The sequence below is a fragment of the Camelus ferus genome, chromosome 11 (assembly GCF_009834535.1).
Source record: "Camelus ferus isolate YT-003-E chromosome 11, BCGSAC_Cfer_1.0, whole genome shotgun sequence".
NCBI classification, from domain to species: Eukaryota; Metazoa; Chordata; class Mammalia; order Artiodactyla; family Camelidae; genus Camelus; species Camelus ferus.
Window position 1 is genome coordinate 57,731,080 of NC_045706.1, and position 21,207 is coordinate 57,752,286.

At 38.8% G+C, this 21,207-nt stretch overlaps 1 protein-coding gene across 3 annotated transcripts; it reads left to right on the forward strand.

The window, feature by feature from the left end:
• Positions 1–5,303: 5,303 nt before the first annotated feature.
• Positions 5,304–21,093, forward strand: GHITM (growth hormone inducible transmembrane protein). 3 transcript variants are annotated; one of them, XM_014562550.2, is made up of 9 exons: positions 5,304–5,376; positions 6,881–7,045; positions 8,065–8,164; positions 9,682–9,793; positions 10,219–10,360; positions 13,240–13,348; positions 17,152–17,340; positions 17,714–17,885; positions 19,359–21,093. In XM_014562550.2, exons 2-9 carry the CDS (start codon positions 6,917–6,919, stop codon positions 19,441–19,443), a joined length of 1,038 nt encoding a protein of 345 aa, XP_014418036.1. In that variant the 5' UTR covers positions 5,304–5,376; positions 6,881–6,916; the 3' UTR covers positions 19,444–21,093. The 3 variants fall into 3 exon arrangements, with proteins under 3 accessions (XP_014418036.1, XP_006174058.1, XP_014418034.1); XM_006173996.3 differs by having other exon boundaries at positions 5,333–5,469; XM_014562548.2 differs by lacking the exon at positions 5,304–5,376 and adding an exon at positions 6,067–6,205.
• The last annotated feature ends 114 nt before the right edge of the window (positions 21,094–21,207 follow it).

Consider the following 21,207-nt stretch of genomic DNA (forward strand, 5'->3'; position numbering starts at 1 on the left):
TTATTGGCTCCGGGCCTTAAACAAGAGTCAGATTTCAGCATAGCCCAGATGGAGGACTACAAAGCCTGAGCCTGGAGAGACAATTACATACCAAGGAGACATAGGATCTCACCATAGGTATTGTCAGAAGTCTGGTTAGCATGTATGGAAGAGGACTCAAAGGGTATGAGATTAAAGAAAAGAAAATGTATGGTTTGATTATGCATATGGATGCACATCCCTGGAATTCAGACTTAAATGTGTCAGTATAAGTTTGTGGAAGCGCCTTTATAGTGTTCTAGTTGGTTAACTGAACCTTGGACTAAACAACAGCCTATACTATGAGTATGAGATGTCAAAATTTCCCTAGCATACTGTAGAAAAGGGGTTTTTAAATTTTAACATGGATAAATATCACCTGGAGATCTGGTTAAACAGTTTCCTGAGCCCCAGACCCAAAAATTCTGATCCAGTAGGTTGCAGGGGGTGCGGGTGATGCCCTTGCTGTGGCACTAGGACCTAGGACCACACTCCCAGAGCAGTGCTATAAGGGAATCTGAGCAACCTAAATGTCCATTGACAGATGGCTGGATAAAGAAGTTGTGGTATATATATATAATGGAATACTACTCAGCCATAAAAAGAATGAAATCATGGCATTTGCAGTAACATGAATGGACCTGGCGATCATCATACTAAGTGAAGTTAAGTCAGAAAGAGAAAGTAAAATGCCATATGATATCTCTTATGTGTGGAATCTTCTTAAAAAGACACAAATGAACTTATTTATGAAACAGAAACAGACTCACAGACATAGAGAACAAACTTATGGTGACCAGGGAGGAAAGAGGGTAGGGAGGGATAAATTGGGACTTCGGGATTCGCAGATACTAACTACTATATACAAAATAGAAAAGACAACAAGGTCCTACTGTATAGGACAGGGAACTATATTCAATACCTTGTAATAGCTTATAATGAAAAAGAATATTAAAAGGAATATATAAATATGTATAAAGGAATCACTATGCTGTACACCAAAATTTAACACAACATTGTAAATCAACTATACTTCAATAAATAAATAAAGGACTGTGAAGGCTCAGGGAGAAAGGAATATTGGAGCACATTATTAGGTGCAATCTGCTGGACCACCCCTTAGCTATAACTTGGTTTTAGACAAGTTAGATGGAAATGTTCTAAACAGTTGGAAATAAGATACTGGAACACAAAGAATATAGTTATTGAATTTTTGTCACGAGATCATAAAATTACCTCAAACAACATCTCACTGATAGAATCATAGATAGAAAACTAAAACTTTTCTGCTGAACAAAGTGGACCACCATGAGTCAAAAGAGTCCTAGATTCTAGACCAAAGTTTCTCCACCAACTTTTCATGATTTCTTCCCTAAGGAGCCTTTTCAAACATTTTTACCCCTAATTGCCCTCCCTCATGAAATTTTTATGCCACAAATATACTGGTATATGTTCTGTATGTAACATACAGCTGTGACATATACATCTAGGCTTACCTCATTTTATCGCACTTCATTGCACTTCGCAGATCCTGCATTCTACACAAATGAAATGAAATGAAAGTTATTCATTTTTTACAAATGAAAGTTGGTGGCAACCCTACAGTGAGCAAGTCTATCGGTGCCATTTTTCCAACAGCATTTGTTGACTTCATGTCTCTGTGTCACATTTCGGTAATTCTCAGAATATTTCAAACTTTTTCAGTATTATTAGATTTGTTATAGTGCTCTGTGACCAGTGATCTATGATGTTACTACTATGACTCACTGTAAGCTCAGGTGATAGTTTGTATTTTTCAGCAATAAAGTATTTTTTTAATTTTTTCTCTTTTAAAATTTATTTTATTTTATACTTTTTTCAGGGGGAGGGTTTACTTATTTATTTACTTTTAGAGGAGGTACTAGGGATTGAACCCAGGAACTTGTGAATACTAAGCATGCATTCTACCACTTGAGCTATAATCCTCCCTCTAAAGTATTTTTTAATTAAGGTATCCACCTTGGTTTTTCAGACACAATGCTATTGTAGACTTAATAGAGTGCAGTATAGTGTAAACATAACTTTTATATGCACTGGGAAACCAAAATATTTGTGCAACTGCCTTTATTGTGGTGATCTGGAACCAGACGCACAAAATCTCCAAGGCATGCCTGTGTATAAAGATTTTTTTTACCCTTCAAGAACCAGTTTTCACCTTCATTGAGAATGTATGTTCTAGATCCAGATCCACCATTATCTTGTTAGGTTTTCTTAAGTTATTAGTGTTTCTGGGTCTTAGTTCACTCTTTGCAATCTGACCAGGCAGTGTGAGATTCCTCCATTGTTCCGCCCCTCCACAGATCCTATTCCATCAGTGGATTTGCCCTTTGACCCACATACAGCATTTGATTTCATCTTCATGAGAGGTATACATTGAAAAATTACCAGTAAAATGAATGCAAAAATGAACTACATTTTTCCTTAACCTGGCATAATTATTGCTTTTAAGCCCCCAGTTAGCCTAAAGCATATAGCTTAGTTTATTCCACTGTGGCAAGCTCAGGCCAGTCTAACAATCTGCTAGTCAGATTTAGGACTTAGCACCATCCGTTACATTGGAGCTAAAAGCTCTTTCTCCTCTCCTGGGTCCCATGTGGATTAGAAACATCCATATTAAACAGGACTCAGAGGGTGTACCCTGCTTCCTATCCCTGCACTCTATTTCCTGGTCAGTGTCCCAGCTCTCAGGTAAATGCCTTCAGCAGGTCTCAGAGAGAGCACCCCCCGCCTTCTCACCCATGGCTTCATTTTCCTTCAGTTGCTGGAAGGATTTAAGTGTGAGGTTGGCAAAGTTTGGTCTCTTACAAAGACGGAGTCAGATGCTGGCTCTGACATGTAGAAACACACCATGGTCTGTTGATGCCCATGTGGGCGTCTTGCCCACTCATATTTCAGGTGTCTGCTTCACCACTGAGCAGTGTCTTGAAGGGTGCAAACAGGCTGGCCCACACTCACGGCTACAGTCTTCTTCGCTTTATCCAGGCCTCAGAGGTTCTAGGAATCTCTGACATGGCAAACTTTAAGTCCAAGGGAAAACAGGGTGGGGAAGTTCAGAAGACCTTCACTCCTGCTTTGTTTTCTGCCACTTAACAAACACCCTATGAGAAGCAGCCACTAATTGGTCCCCTACGATCAGAAACATCACCAAACTTTCAGCAAAGAGCACCTTCTCTTTGTTGGGAAACACAGTGAACACATAGGACCCCACTGGAGAGAGGATAAAGTGCTCACAAACTCCCTTTTCAACTCCTTCAGCCACATCACATCTCCTGATGAGCAAGTCTAGTAGGGCAGGGTAAGAGGATTTGTTCTAAGTATAAAGAAAATTTTTTTCTTTAGTCCTTGACTTATCGACTGATTTTTCTCCTCTATAGCGCAGCACTTTCCACTTAGCTAGCAAGTGGATGAGAAACCAGTCAGCAGACCTTCAAAAAAATTGTAGTGTATGTACAGCATTACGGTTTGTGAATCATGACTTTTTCTGTTATCTGTCTTACGCTCCAAGGTGGTAGAAGCAGAGAACTTACAATTTAACACATTATACTGAGTTTTATCTACTCGACCCAAATCTGTATCTCTTCCTATGTCCTATCTTTAAATTAATAGTGCAATTATCCACCCAATTTCACTCAATTCAGAACAGAGGGATTACTCCAGGTGCCTCCCTCATCTTTATCAGCTATATTCAATCAGTCATTAAAACCTGTAAATTCCTCCTCAGTCATTTATCTCAGTCATAAATCCCTTCTGTCCCTCTACTATCTTTTAATTCCAGCCTTTTCTGAATAATTGTAATAAATTTCTAATTGGTTTCAATGTCAATGAAGACTCTCCCCACTCCAGACCTATCTTCCTAATGATGTGACCAGTTAACTCTCCTACATCAAAACATTTTACATCAGTGGAGACAATACTAGCCTCATTTGTGAGAAAAGAAAACATGAAATCAGAAAATTTTCTTCTTTTTTGAAGAGAATAAGCTTTAATTAATAATCTTGAATCGCTTGAACTTAAAAAGGTACATTGTTTATTCAGGTACTGTGTTGTGAATCCCTTCTCTGCTGATAACAGAAGCTCCGGGGAAAAAAATACCACTGAAGGAGTTAAACAGAAAACTTACTTGCTAACTAATCAAATTGGGTGAAGATCTAAAGTAAGATTATATTGATCAGGCTTGATCTGTTCACTATTTCAAGTGACAGAATTTTCTAGTGTTTTCCTGCCATTTTCAGAGTAAGGAAATAAGAACTGCGCGCTGCCAAACCATTTTATTACTGACATAAAACCCAAACCTCTGTGTTTGTCAAGATTTACATGGTAGGAGGATTATCATAAATCACAATTAACAACAGCTTAGGAGATAAGGTTCATGAATTTTACATGTTGTTCATCACCTTATCGAAATAGCGCCCCGCTAGGGCTTTACGCAGCTCTGTTTTTCTTCTTCGTACTTAATCACTAACAAACATTTTGTCTATTTTTTCATCTCCACCAGAAAGTAAACGCCATAAGGGCAAGGACTTTGTTTTGCCAAAACAACTGTACTGTATGTCTTTTATTTGTATTTATCTCCAGTACAGAGCTTGGTACAAAGTGGGCCTCAGTACGTATTTGTTTAATGGGTAAATGAGAGTGATGGGAGAAAAACAAATCTTCCTCATGTAGCGGAGAAATGGCTTTTTACTTTACAAATCACCTACAACGAAAAACATATGAACAGTTTTCAGAACAACCCTGGGTAAGAGGCAGAGCCTGTTCCATCAACCCCATTATACTTGTAATATGTCGTGCGGAGGTCACAGAGCAATGGACAAAAACTACAATCTAGCCGGGTCGCCTCCGACCTTGTGTGACCCAGACCTTTTTGTAGATTTCATCTCTGACCAAGAAACCGGTTGGCTCCACCCTGAAACTGGCACAATCTATCTCGCGGTACTTCCTTGAGAAGGCACAAAAAGGCGACAAGAGGAAAGGAACAGGGCGAAGAAATAATTTTTAATTCTCACACTACCATCTTTCAATTTTGAAATAATTTTTATAAAAGCTGCAAGTGAAACTGTTGAGACAGAAACGAAAGCGAGCTCCGGTACCCATAGCTAAGATGGCTGAAATGCCTTCCTTGCCCACACCCACAATGGATGTTGACTGTGACGCCCCAACAATCCTCCACTGGCCCCGCCCCTCCAGCCCTGAACCCCTCCTCCTTACTGTGCCCGCCCTTCCGTTAGAGCTCTGCTCATGATTGGCTGTCCTAGTGTTTACTGCTTCTCCGGATGTTGCGTCACGCAGTGGGCTAAAGGAACTGCGCGCGCACAGATAGTAAGCGGTGGGCGGAGGGCGAGGGAGGTGTACGCGGTAGCGTTTCGCCGGCCCGGAAGGGGAATTGCGCGCTTGAGGTGACTGGGGACTGAGGTACGGCTACCCCTGGCCGACAGGCACCGAGGTCCACCATACTACTGACTGCCGGCCCCGCGGGGCCGCTGGGTGCTTCTGGGAAGGGCTGGAGGCGGCCGCGCCGCCGGCTGCGTCATGCCCTGGTGGCGGGTCAGGGTCGTCTTCCTACGGGTGACCGGGAGGGGTGAGGGCGGCGGCTGCGGGGCCTGGGGTAGGCAGGCAGGGGCTAGTCCTCTCTGCCCTCATTCCTCTGGGCAGCGAGGTGCTGAATCATCCCCGTGGCCGGGCCACCCAGCCGCCGCCCTGGCAGATAAGGAGGTGCCTGAGGCGGGGGTGTTGTAGAGTCGTGCGTTGACTTTGGGAGGCTGGAGTCCTGCTGGGCTCTCATCCGACTCTCTTGATCTGGGTGAACTTTCTCGGTGGACCACGCGTTGTGAGCTCATCGGTGCGCACAGAAGCATACGGAGTCGGTAATATTTAACTATTTGGTAGCTAAGGCACCTGGGTCTCCGAGGTCAAACACTCGCACGAGGACAATTCTAGCATGTGGCAAAAGCAAAACTCCCACCCTGGAGACCATGAGCTGGCCCTTGTTCTCAGTAGGCGTGTTGGGGACAAAGGTACAGTGCAGCTGGAGGCTGAGATGATGTAATGGCATGAAAGTGCCAGAAGGACTCGGTATTTTCCCAAAGGAAAGGTGTCCAGTGTTGTACACCCCTCCTAGATCCGGTGGCAGAGCTGGAAGTACACTCAGGTATTTTTAAATAAGGGTTCTTAGCTTTTGGAGTGCTAGTTAGAATACATACTACTGTGTCATGTTCCTAGGAGTTAAATCATTAGGACCAGGGTTAGACCCAGGAATCCACATTTTTAAGATACATCCCGCATGGTTTCAGTACCTTGAATATTTTTATATCATATTTTAAGGGAAGTAATACTTGGCATGTTTAGTTTCCACTGATTTATTTTATAGCCTTGCAATATAGTATGACCTTGAAGAGTTAGTCATCTCTTTCTTGGATGGCATTTTCCTCTGTTCAAGTTATTCTTAGTCCTCTTTTAAGTTTTCCCGTTAAATGCTGGTATAAATCTTAAGCCAAAGCCACATTTATAAATCCATAACATACCTTGTAATTCTCCTAAGATTGTGACATCCACTCTTTATTAGACACATAACTTAGACAAGAGTTATTATTCTTATTGTTCCAACTGGATTTTAACCTGTTTTGGTGGTCCATCCCAAACAGTTCTGTGGGGTGGATTTCTTGAAATAACAAGGGACAAGCAGAGTACTTGTCATTATCGTTTTAAAGGGTCACTTTATTTCATCTTTTCTGTTAAGAGATGGTTGGCTCTTTCTTGTTCTGGATTGTTTGTGTCCTTCCTTCAATTGCTTAATGGATTATTTTTTGTTTCTGTCTCTAACTAGCATTTCAGATCTGCTTGGTAAACCTGGTGCACCACCATGCTGGCCGCAAGACTTGTGTGTCTCCGGACACTACCTTCCAGGGTTTTCCACCCAACTATCACCAAGGCCTCCCCTGTTGTGAAGAATTCCATCACGAAGACTCAATGGATCTTAACACCCAGCAGGGTACAGATAGTCTGAATGTTTTTATATTATGTGTGTGTATGTCTGTGCCCCTGGGATTTTTTTTTTTTTTTTTTGGACAAAGTATGAAGCTCCCAACTCTACCATTAGTGATTTACTGAAACAGTTGGCCCTAATAAATGTCCCCAGTCAGCGCTTTCTCCCCATTAGTTTTGTATCATTCTGTTCCATCCTTATCACATATGAAAAAGAACTCCTGTAAATTTTCCTTTACTTTCAGCTCTTGAGGTTTCTCATTCAGAGAATTTAAGAGTAATTTGTGAGGAATTGGGAGCTGTCTGGTACAACAAAGAGATCATGGAACCTATAGTCAAAAGCTTAAGAAGCCAGGAATATTACCAGTTGGCCAGTAACTTATTAATAAGTTACTAAATACGTCATTCCAGCTTTTGTTTAGAGAATGGTAAAATAAATGTTGTCAGGTTAGGGAGAAACCCATTTCCTTTTATAATAGATTCCTGTTCTAGAATTCAAATTAGTATAAATTCTAAAATATGAGGTAGGTAAGAAAATATTCAGAATCTGGAAGAGACAACTTTTTTCTCAAATTAAATATTTGACTGTTTAAAAAGAGCTAAAATAGAGGTAGGAGTCATCCCTCTTTTTTGCTTTGTGTTAAAGGAAAGATTGAGGCATTTCCCAGATGAAAAAGTGTAGCTAACACTTATTGAATGCATTTTTTCAAAAGTTAGTGTTTAAAATACAATAATTTTAGAGATATAAATAAAATTTGTAGTTTATGAAATGAACAATTCTGAAACTTACACTAAGAAGATAGGTTGTAGTGGATTAGTGAAACACTTCAAAGATAGAGCACAGGTGGGGTCTATATGTAATTTTTTAGATTGGTCAACATACTTTTATAGTGAAATTACATACATAGAAAGTATGGAGTTATTTTATATACAGTTTTCTAGTGTGACAAGCTCCTCTGCTTTATTTTACTATTAACATTATGTTTTGGTGTGGGTGGTGTGTGTCTTTGTTTCTGTGTTTATCAGGAATATGCCACCAAGACAAGAATTGGGATCCGACGTGGGAAAACTGGCCAAGAACTCAAGGAAGCAGCTTTGGAACCATCAGTAGAAAAAATATTTAAAAGTATGTGGTAGCTTTTAGTTTTTAAACTGGTATTTTAAAAGGTCCATGAACAGCCTCCTTAAAAGATATGCAAACTTTTGTGATTATGTGCATTTTGTGAGAAGACAGTCATCCTCGGGGATCTGATGACTCCAAAAAGATTGGTACTTCACACTGAGCTCACTGATTCCCAGTCATATTTCTTCCAGAGAAAATTTTACTTTTACAACTTTTTTAAGGATTATTAGTTAATATGCCATGATCTGGAAGGTATAACTGTTAATGAAGTTGATTTGAAGTTGCATGGACTCTTCCTTCAAGCATTATATGTATGTATGGTTCAGGCTGAGAGTAAATCACCAAAATGTAGACATTAATAAAAACCTAGCTGTTCAAGAAGGGTGCTCTTAACTGACTGCCCATTTAGGGCCTCTCAGAAGGCAATACCTTAATTAAGTCAGCTTGGCTCACAGTTAGGACTTCAGCTTTGCAAGTTGAGAAACTAGGTTGATAATCCTACTCAGAGTTAAAGAACATTCCTGCTCCTTAACAACCTTGCAAAAGGTCAATACAGATCTTCCCTGACTTAAAATGGGTTATGACCTGATAAACCCATTGTAAACTGAAGATGTCCTTGAGTCGAAAATACATTTAATGCACCTAAGCTACTGAATATCATAGCTTAGCTTAGCCTACCTTAAACATGCTCAGAACCCTCATCATAGCCTACAGTTGGGCAAAATCATTAACACGAAGCCAGTTTTCTAATTAAGTGTCGAATCCTTCCTCTGATTTATTGAGCACTGAAAGTGAAAAGCAGTGGTTGTGCGTGTACAGGAAGGGTTTAAATGTATCGGTTGTTTACCCTCATGATCAACTGGCTGACTGGGCACCACGGCCCACCGCTGCTGTCCAGCATGGCTAGAGGGTACCGTACTACATACCACCAGCCTGGGAAAAGATCAAAATTAAAAATTTAAAATACACCTTCTACTGAATGCATGTCATTTTTTCACCATCATAGAGTTGAAAAACCTTAAGTCGGGGACCATCTGTATATTATGGGAGAGAGCCCTACTTGGCATCCTTTGGGACATTGGCCCCAGAAACCAAATTATGTGAACCATACAGCAACAGCTTAGTAACATTCTTAGTGAACACATTTTGACTAAAAGGACTAAGATGCTCTTTGTGAATACCTCCCAGTTATGAGTTGAAAATTGTTTCTTTCCACAAAGCAAGAGCACCCTCTCCCTTGAACCTGCTGCATAAACACTGATTACATTTTCTTCAGTTCCTTTCTTGACTCCATCATCATTGTTAATAGTCTTTGTTAATAGTCTTTCTCATCTTTACTTTCTATGAGTGTCATGAGAACACACCCCCGACTCTTATGAATGAAATAACATATACCACAGAAGTACCCCTACATCTACACTGCCTCCTCAGATTTTGTTGGAGTGGAGTTAAAGCTTTATTAAGTCTGATCATTTTTGTCAAGACAACAATATTAACGTGCATCTTCCTGTGTTCTGCAGTTGATCAGATGGGAAGATGGTTTGTTGCTGGAGGGGCTGCTGTTGGTCTTGGAGCATTGTGCTACTATGGCTTGGGAATGTCTAACGAGATTGGAGCTATTGAAAAGGCTGTGTAAGTGAATTGTTCCCAACCAGGTCTAGCCTTAAAGATGCCAATTTTCTTCTCATCCGTGTCTTTTGCCACTTTTGGAATGTTTTATGTCCAGTGTTTCAACTGTGTAGAAATACACATGAATAAAGATAGAATTTCTTGTTTCCTTGGCATGTATCTACTCAAACTTAATAAGTAAAAATATTTTGCCATGGTTATATGTGTTTAAGGAGAAAATGTGTTGCTTTGTATATGTACCAAGTGCTTATATGTTTTATATTTAATTTTTACAGTAACAACATAGACATCATTATTTTCATAATAAATGAGGTGAATAAGATTTAGAGTAGTAAAATTACATTGCCCAAGGTCTCCCAGCTAGCAAATGATTCATCCAAAACTTACATCCCTAATTCTGTAAATTACCCATGTTGTCTTTCTTACAGAATTTGGCCTCAGTATGTGAAGGACAGAATTCATTCTACCTATATGTACTTAGCAGGAAGTATTGGTTTAACAGCTTTGTCAGCCGTGGCAATGAGCAGAACTCCTGCTGTCATGAACTTCATGATGAGAGGCTCTTGGGTGGTGAGTCAGCTTGTTTTTGTTTTTCTTTTCCACTAAATATCAAAAGATTTGATGAAAACTATTGGGAGGAGGGGTATTAAATAGAAAACATACCTCACTATGTTGAAGAAATTTTTGTTCAAGTAATAGGTGAATTATTAGTGCAGCTGAAACAAAATAGGAAATACAGTCTCAGGTAAGTCAACTGTTACTCCTTGTTGAATATGTTTTTTAATAGTGGTGAAGGTGTTAGAACCCAAACTTAAGAAACCTATCTGGCTACTTAAACAGCTACTTAACCTAGCTGCAGATATCAAACAGGTTCTAATCTGTAGTAATTTACTGAAAAAATAAGGCAGATGAAAACCCATCTTAGAGGTCAGTGGGAAATAGCTGTCACAAAACCCCAAGCATTCTGCACTATTAAGAGTAGACTAGTGCTATCACTGTTATTCTGAACTTTCTTGACCCTGGATAGGTTTTATATTCAATGAGAGTTTCTTGAGCACTTACTGTTTTGCTAAATACCAAAAAAAAAAATAATTTCCAGTGTGGTACCCGTTTCTCTACTATTTCGTTGAAGAGATGGACTGGAATAAGGGGTAAAGGATGTGCAATAAGAAATAGAAAACGTAAAATCAGTGGGAAGACTGTTTTTGTCTTGGACTAGCAGGGAAGTTCCATGAAGGAAGTCATTTGTTTCATCAGGTAGCAGCCTTCAGTGGCTAGCAGTGTTTATTTTAGGAGAGGACTGGGTAGTCCAGGTTTGCTAAATAGCTTGGGCAAAGGAGAGGAGGTCATCATTAAAAGTGACTTTGCGGTCCCATTCGCATGAAATTCAAGTATTTGAAGTCTAGAGTGTGAAGAAGACACAGTTAGAAAGGGTTTGATTGCGAAGCTGAGAGAATGCCTAGGCAGTCAGAGGCCGTTGTGATACTGGAGCAACAAAAGTATGATTTGTATTTGAGCTTTGAGAGCTCACGTGGAAGAGACAAGAAGCAGGTGTACCAGCTGTGCCTTCTCAAGGTCTGAAATGATGGATGATAAGAGCACAAACCAGAGCAATGAGTGTGAGACTGGAAGGGAAGGGAGGTGGGAGAGTTTATGTAATAGTTACAGATTTCCCATGGCAAATTCCCGTCAATTCTCCCCATGGGTAACCCACATCCATATGACTTCCAAATCTGTGATGTTTCCACTATACTATACTTTCCAAAAGGAGAACCATTTTCAGTTATGGAGCCATTAGCACATTTCAGTATTAGGGCCTTGCTTCTCAGATGGGTGTCTTGAGTCTCCTAGCCTAGAAGTTACTGAAGGCACAGAATAAGCTTGTTGCTTTCTCATCAGGTATGTCAGTTTTAAGCAGAGGAAAACCATTTAAATCAATGCTATTGTAACAAGGCAAACATGAAAGATGAAAATATACAAAAGGGTTTAGCCCCTAAAATAAGACTTAAGGAATTTTTGTGCTTGGGCCGGATTCTCAGGCACCTACGGGCATAAGATCAGTCTCACCTGCTTTTAGGGCTGTTTAAGTAAAATAGTCTAGTAAGCAGACAGGTACTACAGAGATGACGATGAAGCCTTCAGAGGTGACAGGCATACACACAGATAATGTCAGAGTTTGTAGCAGGTGCTTTTGGAACAGGGTAGAGATAATCTGACACATCTCTGGCAGCCAGGGTACCTACCAGAAAAACTTCCCAGACGAGGGGGTAGTCCTTGAATACGTCAGCCAGCTTGGAAGGAGGAGGTATTTTTAGGCACAATAAACAGAATTAAAGAGGCATGGAACTGGGGCTTGTTTGCAGCCTACCAGTTCAGTGTAGCTAGAATGTAGAGTATGGAAAGGTAAAAGGCAAAAAATGGACCTAGATCATGAAGAGCTTTAAAAGAAAAATATACAATTGTGTTAAATATCCTGAAAATGCATGGAATGATGATGACGTTGTTTTTAGTTGTAAGATAGCAGAGTAGAACCCAGTGTACTTTTCTGTGTTATGAGTGAAGGCTTTCCCATTCTTAGCAAAAACAGCTGTGATGTTTACCTGTACTTCCCCTCAGAGGTTGACCATTCAGGCGCCCATGGGCCAGATCCATACTGCAGATGAGTGAGGCGGGCCTGGTTAATCACACGGGATTATTGGCACCTCGAGAAAGCCTTCCCAACCAAAAGCATTCACGTGCAATTTTTTTTAGAATAATTGGCTATACAAGGCATCTACTGCCCAAGGCCTGCAAGTTTGCGATTTCTGCTTTAAATTTCCTGAAGATTATCATTTTTCTTCTATTACAGACATTCCTTCCTTGTTATTTGCAAGGAATATTTAAATGTATAACAGTGAAAATCTAAGATAGGCAAAGAAAAGGGATGAGGACCAAATCAGCCAGAAAACTGGGAGGATAAAAATGTAGAATGTTCTCATCTTTTCCACTGTGCTTTTATTTTTCAAGTTTTCATTTGGCAAATACAGAGTTCAAGGCAGTGTGCTGTGTATATGTTCTAATTGGCATTTCATGACTAATTTTTTAATGCTATTTGTGCTATACCAAAATAAATATTATTTAAAATAATTATTCTGGCTCTCTTAAAGGGGTTTTATTACACCTCTGTCTAATAAGAATAAAGTTTTTAAAAAGATGATGGTATCCTTCAAAGCTCAACTCATTCACTTGAAGTTGTCTACAGAACTGTGTATGACAGTAGGGGGCGCTCTTGCTAATTTGGCCAAACTGAAAAAAATCCTTTTAATGTGCTAGAAAAATACAGGTTTGTTTATTATCCTTCATCTTTTTAAACACGGTTTTTTGGAAGGACTAGCTGAACTTGGGACTTGCGGATTTCTACTTCATTGTAGTATAAGAATTGATTTTTCTTAGTAATATGTGTCTTTCAGACAATTGGTGCAACCTTTGCAGCCATGATTGGAGCTGGAATGCTGGTACAGTCGATACCATATGACCAGAGCCCAGGCCCAAAGCATCTGGCTTGGTTACTACATTCTGGTATGTTCTATTTTTAAATTGTTATTAAACAATCTTAAATACAACTTTTTTGGTGGCTCTCCACAATCATAAATGATACTTACATAATTTAATTAGGCCTCATGTCTACTAAACACTTAGAGTTTTCTGCACTTTCTCCTGGTTGCATTATTGCCAGACCTCTACTCTGGAGAGGTAATGATTCTGATACTGAAACCATGGGCATCCCCAGTATTACACTTGCCTCTGGTGACCATCTAGTATATGCAGAGATTTCCTTTTATGTATTTTGTGTAATGCGCGGAGGATTTCAGAGCTGGAATGTGATAGTCCAATATTTCCTAATAGCAATAGCCTGCTTTTAAGAAAAAAAAATTACTTAAAATAAGATACATGCATTTGCTATAAAATTTAGTATCTCCTAGTACCATCTAAATATTTAAGGATTACTCAGCTTTGGGATAATTACATACCCTAATAGTATGCAGAGGTTTTTTTTTTAAGTATGTATCCTTTCACTGAAACACCAAAATCCTCACCATCTGAGTTTTAACGTATACAATTATGTGTCTCATTCTCTGGATTGTAGTATCTTGGTCAGTGAATAGAATTCTGCACCTGTTTCCCACTTTGGACACTGAATTCCTAAAGGAAACAGGTTCAGTGTTTTGTTTTTTATCTGATAAATAGTAGAGTCACTTACGAAATTGAATGAAAATAGCTATGTAGTTTTAATTCAAGCTTCAAATAAGTACATCTTTCTACATGGGTTGCTTAGAAAACCCCTTCCTATCTGATGCTATTGTAGCATATAAATTCCTTGAATCACGGTTTCATGTGTGTTGGAAGGCAGTCCCCAAGACCACTCGTGCATTCAGTGATTTGTTAGAAGGAGTCACAGGACCCAGCGTGTAGTTGTTCTCAGAGCTAAGGTTTATTACAATGAAACATACATGGCAGGGTCAGCAAGGGGGAAAGACACAGGCAGATCCTGGAGCCTGGAGAAATCCACAGGCTTTCACTGGTCTCTCCTTCCTCCAAGGGGACACACCAAGAATACAAGATGTGCAGCAACGTGTCAATGTTTCTGCCTAGGGAAGCCCAGTAGAGTCTCGGTGCCCAAGGTTTTCACTGGGCACTGATCATGTAGGCACCCTCCGAGCAACTGCCAAAACCAGACTCCCGGAAGGAAAGCAGGCATTGAGTGTAACTCACATTGTTGGCACAAATAGTTCTAACCCTACTGGTTAGAGAGTGGTTCAAGTGCCAAGTTCTCAGATGCCAGCCAAGGACCAACCTTACAGGAAGGTCTTTGTAAAGGTAATCTTGGGCCTGCTATGTTAACCCTTTCCTGCACAGTATGAATGTCAATTTCTTTTTCCTTTTTTCTCTTTTCTTTGTTTTCAAAATTTGCTTTATTCTTCATAAACATCATAAACTGCAGGTATTGGCATGTCCATATGTTCATAAACAAGGAAGCTGAGGCTGAGTGAGGTCATACACCAGGAAATGCCAAAGACTGACACCCCAACATTATTTCTTCAAGTCCAGCTCTCTGTCCACTCCTTCATTCACTAGCATGATTGAGATGAGACTCAAAGCAGGATTCAGCCCCCTTTCATCCAAAGTGTATGACCTAAGGGCAGCCACTCACAGTGTCAAAAAAAGACATCAAAACTGGCTTTTGATCCAGTATGAACATTCCAATACATTCTATTTCCATTTTTCATCCAGATGTTTAGTGCCTTGTCCACACAGCTGTGGTCTCAATCAGGGCTAAGTGATACTGTGCAAGAATTACTGAAATGCTCACTGAAAAACTATTCCAATTGTGTTTTTCCCCCAGCTTTATTGAGATATAACTGATACATGATACTGTTTAAGTTTAAGGTGCATACGTGTTGATTTGACACATTTATATTTTAAAAAATGATTACCACTGTAGCATTAGGTAACACCTTTAATTCCATATTTACCATATCTTTTTTGCGATGGGAACATTTAAGATCCTACTCTCTTAGCAATATTCAAGTATATGATACAGTATCATTAGCTATAATCATGCTGTGATTTGATCCTCAAATTTGTCATAACTGGAAGTTTGTGCCTTTTGATCAATATCTCTATTTTCCTCTCCCTCCAACCCCTGCTAACCACTACTATGCTGTTTCAGTTTGACTTTTTTTAGATTCCACATATAAGTGAAATCATACAGTATTTATCTTTCTCTGTCTGACATATTTTAGTGTAATGCCCTCAGGTCCATCCACATTGTCAAAAATGGCAAGATTTCATTCTTTTTTTTAAGGCTGAATGATAACTCCATTATATGTATACACCACATCTTTTTTACCCATCCATCCATTGACAGATACTTGGATTGTTTCCATATCTTGGCTCTTGTGAGTAATGTTGCAGTGAACATGGGAGTGCAGATATCTCTGCAAGATCCTGATTTCAGTTCGGTTGGATATAAACCCAGAAGTGGGATTGGATTGCTGGATTGCATAGTAGCTCTGTGTGTAATTTTTTGAGGAACCTCCATACTTGTTTTCCCTAGTTGCTGTACCAATTTGCTGAATGCCATTTTCATTGACAGTGATAATGTTGAACTATCCATATTAATTTTGTAATTAATTTATTCTTAAGTAGCAAACGTCTATTACCATTTAAGATTTTTATCAGAAAGTATCCTTGAAAAATCACTAAATAATCTCCTTGAGAGTTTTGCTAAAAATGTTGCTGTCTGTTGCAAAACGGATGATAGGAATCCTAATAGAAATGTCATGCAGAGGAATTTATATCCAGTATCTTTCCCAGAGCAAAAAAAAATTCAGTTATTCATCATCGTGTGATACAAAATGCCTTATTACTTAATCTAGAAATGTTACTCCCAAAGGAGACATACTGGTATTGAAATTTCAGTGTGAAGATAGCTCTGTGCCTTATCCATCAGATCAACAATTGCACACTTAATGTTTGAGAAAAGGGTAGCTTGTTCAGCTCACCACTAAAATAATGCCTTATCTAAGATTTGAGGTTTGGTTTTTTTTTTTTAATTTTATTTATTTGTTTATTGGTGGGGGAGGTAATTAGGTTTATTTATTTTAATTTATTTGATGGAGGTACTGGGGATTGAACCTAAGACCTCGTGCATGCTGTGCATATACTCTGCCACTGAGCTATACCCCCCTAAGATTTGGTTTTGTTTTAATTAAGGGTTTCTGTTTACCTGCTAACCAAATTATTGGTACCTTCACTATATTTTTGGTGAACATGTTTATAAATATCTGATAACCAAGATTACTTTTTTCGAGCTGTGATCACATTCCCTATTACATAGTGATGTCACAGACAGTAGTATCTGTCCTTGAAGTTCCTGCTTTAAGATGAGCATCATATACTTATTCTCTCATTTTATTTTGTTCTCTTTCAGCGGAGTGGGTTTGACCTTGACCTATTTATTTTAAGCCCTTTCATCTCAGTTCTTCATATGTGAATATTGTTATAAAGACTGTTGATAGACTCAGATCCAAATAATGAACCACAGAGAATTTGGCAACGTACTAAAAATCTAGTGTTTGTGATTGTGGGTGGCTGTTTAACTAGGAGCAGTGCCACTGTTGTGGTTTGGCATGTGGATAGTACAAGTTTTGGTTTTGGAATTTGGGGGATAGTGTTGCCTAAATAAGGGGAGGACTCCTTGTAATTATATTGTCTAACAATAAGTGATAGTATGTTCAGATGGCATGTTACTTAGAGGAGGCACTTTCCTTTGGTTGTTACTTAGTACATACTGAACTGCCCGCTTGCTCTTTCTCCAGGTGTGATGGGTGCCGTGGTGGCTCCTCTGACGATATTAGGGGGGCCTCTTCTCATCAGAGCTGCATGGTACACGGCTGGCATTGTGGGAGGCCTCTCCACTGTGGCCATGTGTGCGCCCAGTGAGAAGTTTCTGAACATGGGAGCACCGCTGGGCGTCGGCCTGGGTCTCGTCTTTGTATCCTCACTGGGTAAGCCCTGTGCTTTGACACTTGGTTCATGATGTCCTAAAATGGTCTGAAATACTCAGATATCCTAATGGAGAGAATTTAGTAATTCAGTATTGGTTTCACCAAATACAACTAAAATGGGAAAGTTGGTTTAGAGAACATGAAAACCTCTATGCAAGAGCCTTCCTATAACATGGGCAAATGACCCATGGCAGGAGTGAGCATCAAGGCCTTTGAACTGAATATACATAATGTTAGGCAGCTCATCTACTCGGACGTTTCCTTAGTGTGTAGTATGACAGAGAAAAAATTTTTTAAGTAACGTTAATTATAAATCCTGTTACAGAAAAATCCTTTTTCAATAAAAATCCTTTTTTCCCCATTTCGATTTCAGGATCTATGTTTCTTCCACCTACCACGGTGGCTGGTGCCACACTGTACTCAGTGGCCATTTATGGTGGATTAGTTCTTTTCAGCATGTTTCTTCTGTATGATACACAGAAAGTAATCAAGCGTGCAGAAGTAGTACCAGCGTATGGAATTCAAAAATACGATCCCATCAACTCGTAAGTTGTCTTTAGTGTCTTTCCTTTGTTGCAGGAGGACATTTTTGTTGCTTTGGACTATTTCGTTTTATGGCTGTATTAGTTTCCTAGGGCTGCTGTAACAAATTACATAAACTGGGTGGTTTAAAACAACAGAAATGTATCCTCTCACAGTTCTGGAGCCAGAAGTCTGACATCCAGGTACCTTCTGAGGGCTCTAAGGGAGACTCTGTTCGGTACCTCTCCCCAAGCTCCTTGTCACGGCCAGACCTCCATAGCATCCCTTGGCTCATGGACACATCGCTCTAATCTCCACCTCTGTCTTCATGAGATACTCTCCTTGTGTGCTGTCTCCTCTTACAATGATGCCATGTTAGATTAAGACTCGCCCTACTCCCAGTATTACCTCTTCTTAACTCAAATCTAAATTACACTGGCAAAAGCTACTCCCAAATAAAGTCACATTCACAGGTAATCACGGATTATGGCTTGAACATACCTTTTGAATTCAACCTCCAGCAATGGCTTAGTTGAATTTACCATTTTATTTCTGTTGCTGTTTCATCTCTTTTTTTTATTAAGCAATATATACATAGAGCGTTTGATTACATTGCAACTAAGTGTAATAACGAGGTATGTATTCCATTAATTTGGGAGTCTTTTACCTATTTTTGATAGACTTACAGTGCTCTTGTTGGTCAGTGAATTTTTTTTAGTAATTTATATTTAACAGACTTTAAAACTGAAGATGAGTCAAGTATTATTTTTGGAAAGTGTACATAATTGACTTGAAATTTTTAATAGAAAAGCCTATTAAAAATTGGAAACATCTCAAATTTAATTTTTTATTAAAAATTGAAAATTCCATTTTGGAGATATTCAACTTTAGCGGCTACTGTTAAGTGTTATATAATAATGCTTTTTCCTGTTCTTGGCCTCTCCACCAAAGTAGCTTATTTTATTTAAACAATTTTCTTGATTTCATTGTGCCTGTTGTATTTTTTAAAGTAATTTATTTCTCTTTCTTTAAAACAATGTTTTTCTAAAATGCTCCTATAATTCTTACAGATTTGTGAGAGTTTTATTTGGGGGCAGCAGTGGGGAGGTGTTGAAGGAGTATATTATAGTTTAAAATGCAAGACTTGTGTCTGACACATTTTTTGTAAAAGTGTTTCTTTGGTTTTGTTTTCATTATTCTATTGTCTATCACCCAGTTTTTTTTTTTTTCACAAGATACTATACTCAGAGTGTCAGAATATAGAATAATGATTTTTAAAACTACCCTTTAACATTTAAAAGATGAATCTGCCAAAAGAAAATTTTCAGTTTTCTATTCTAGGACTTCTTTGGTTGGCATCTTTTTTTAAATTTCCATTTCATATACCTCGGACAGATTAATCAGCATTGTGCTTTCTTCTCGCCTACATTAAGAAATAGTTTTTGTTGTCGTTACTAGAAGTGCATCATATTTAATGGGCATAATTTCTTTTCTAGGATGCTGGGAATCTACATGGATACATTAAACATATTTATGCGAGTTGCCAGTATGCTAGCAACTGGAGGCAACAGAAAGAAGTGAAGTGACTCGGCTTCTGACATCAGATATCTGGCTTGTTTAATAGGGGCAGATAATTGTTAAATAGTTTGTGCCAGCAGCTTTCGTTGAAGTGTAGAAGATAAGAACTCATCAACATGTTTTCAAGTGTTTCGGTAATGTGATGCTTCAGGTCTGCTTTTTCTTCTGGAGAATAAATTCAGTAGTTCTCTTCCGAGTAAGCACACACATTTTCAATTCTCGTGTTTGAGTAATTCTAAAATGTTTCAATGAATGTGAAAACCAAGATTTGTGTTGTGAGAATTTAAGTATTTTTATCTACTTTTAAATTTATTTGGTCAAGTGAAACTGAGCAAACTTGTGTACCTGCACTTTTTTTTTTTTTTTTTTTTTTTGAATGTGGATTATTAACTAGCAATGTCATAAGTGATGTAGAGGTTTGGTAAAGGGACCAGAGAGGAGTAAGGGTCACCTGCAGTCTTTCCTTGACTACTTAGAACTTAGCACTTGTGTAATTGTGGTGAGCCCGTGAGGCGGTCTGGATGTTTGAAAACAAGTCATCTCTGCACACCTGCAGAACTTACCAGAAACTTTGAGCAAAAAACAAAGACATAGGTGATTTGTTCTTCTGCTGTTCTTTCTCAGGGCTCTCCTTACAATGTGATGTGGTCATGTTTGGCTTCTCATTGTGTGACACTGTTAGGAGAGTTCAGAACGTTAATCACAGGGAGAATTCCTGTTATAGTATGTATGTGTAAGTAGTATGTTTGAACCGTCTGTAACAAAATAATCCTTAAAACACTCAGGATAAAATATTCAAAGCATGAAAATTGTTGCATTTTTAAGTATACAAACAATATGTACATACTTGCTGAATATTTTTGCAGGTTTATTGAAATGTTTAAAGGAATACATGCTTGCCTTTCTCATCTCTTCTAGCTTTAAAGTTTTTATCAGAAAGCTTGTTTGAGGTTTACAGTTGATTATGAAAGCAGTTTTTCCCCTCAGATTTGGTTTTTTGCATTCCCTTTCAGAGGAATCACTTTAAAAAAGGAAGGCAAAGCAGGGCTTTTTTCGTGAACTATATCAATCAAAAATGAAATGGAGTTGGGAAGGGTATAGCTCAAGTGGTAGAGTGTGTGCCTGGCACGCACAAGGTCCTGGGCTCAATCCCCAGTATCTCCATAAGAATGAATGAATGAATAAACCTAATTACTGCCCCCCCCCCAAAAAAAACCCACAAAAATTTAAAATCAAAAAAAAAAGAAATGGAGAAAATGCTTCATTAAAGTTTCCCCTAGCAGAATTTTCCTTCTCTCCTGCATAGACCATTACTTAACTCTCTTGTGCCACTTGTAAGTTTTTTGATACAGAAGAGTTATTTTTGGAAGTTCTTATGAATGGAATAAGTGTATGATTATTGATATGGTAGGTGTTTTTGACAGATATTTATTAGTAATCCAGAAATAACTGTTCTAACCACCTCAAGTTACATAGGATGCTTATTTCTGAAATAATAAAGGTTCCAGCCAGATGCTGTTTGGTCTGTAATTTTTCAAACTGCACTGTAGTGAGTGCATACCGTTGGATTTGTTCAAGAAAGCAACTGATTCTCTTACTGATGTGTAGTATATAGAATATCATATGATTAAAGCAAAACTGCCTTTATTTAAACCCTAGCTCTTCCATTTACTCATTATGTGACCTTAGGCAAATTACTTAACCTCCCTGTGCCCATTTCCTCATCTGTAAAATGAAGATAGTAATAGAACCTACCTCATAGGGTTA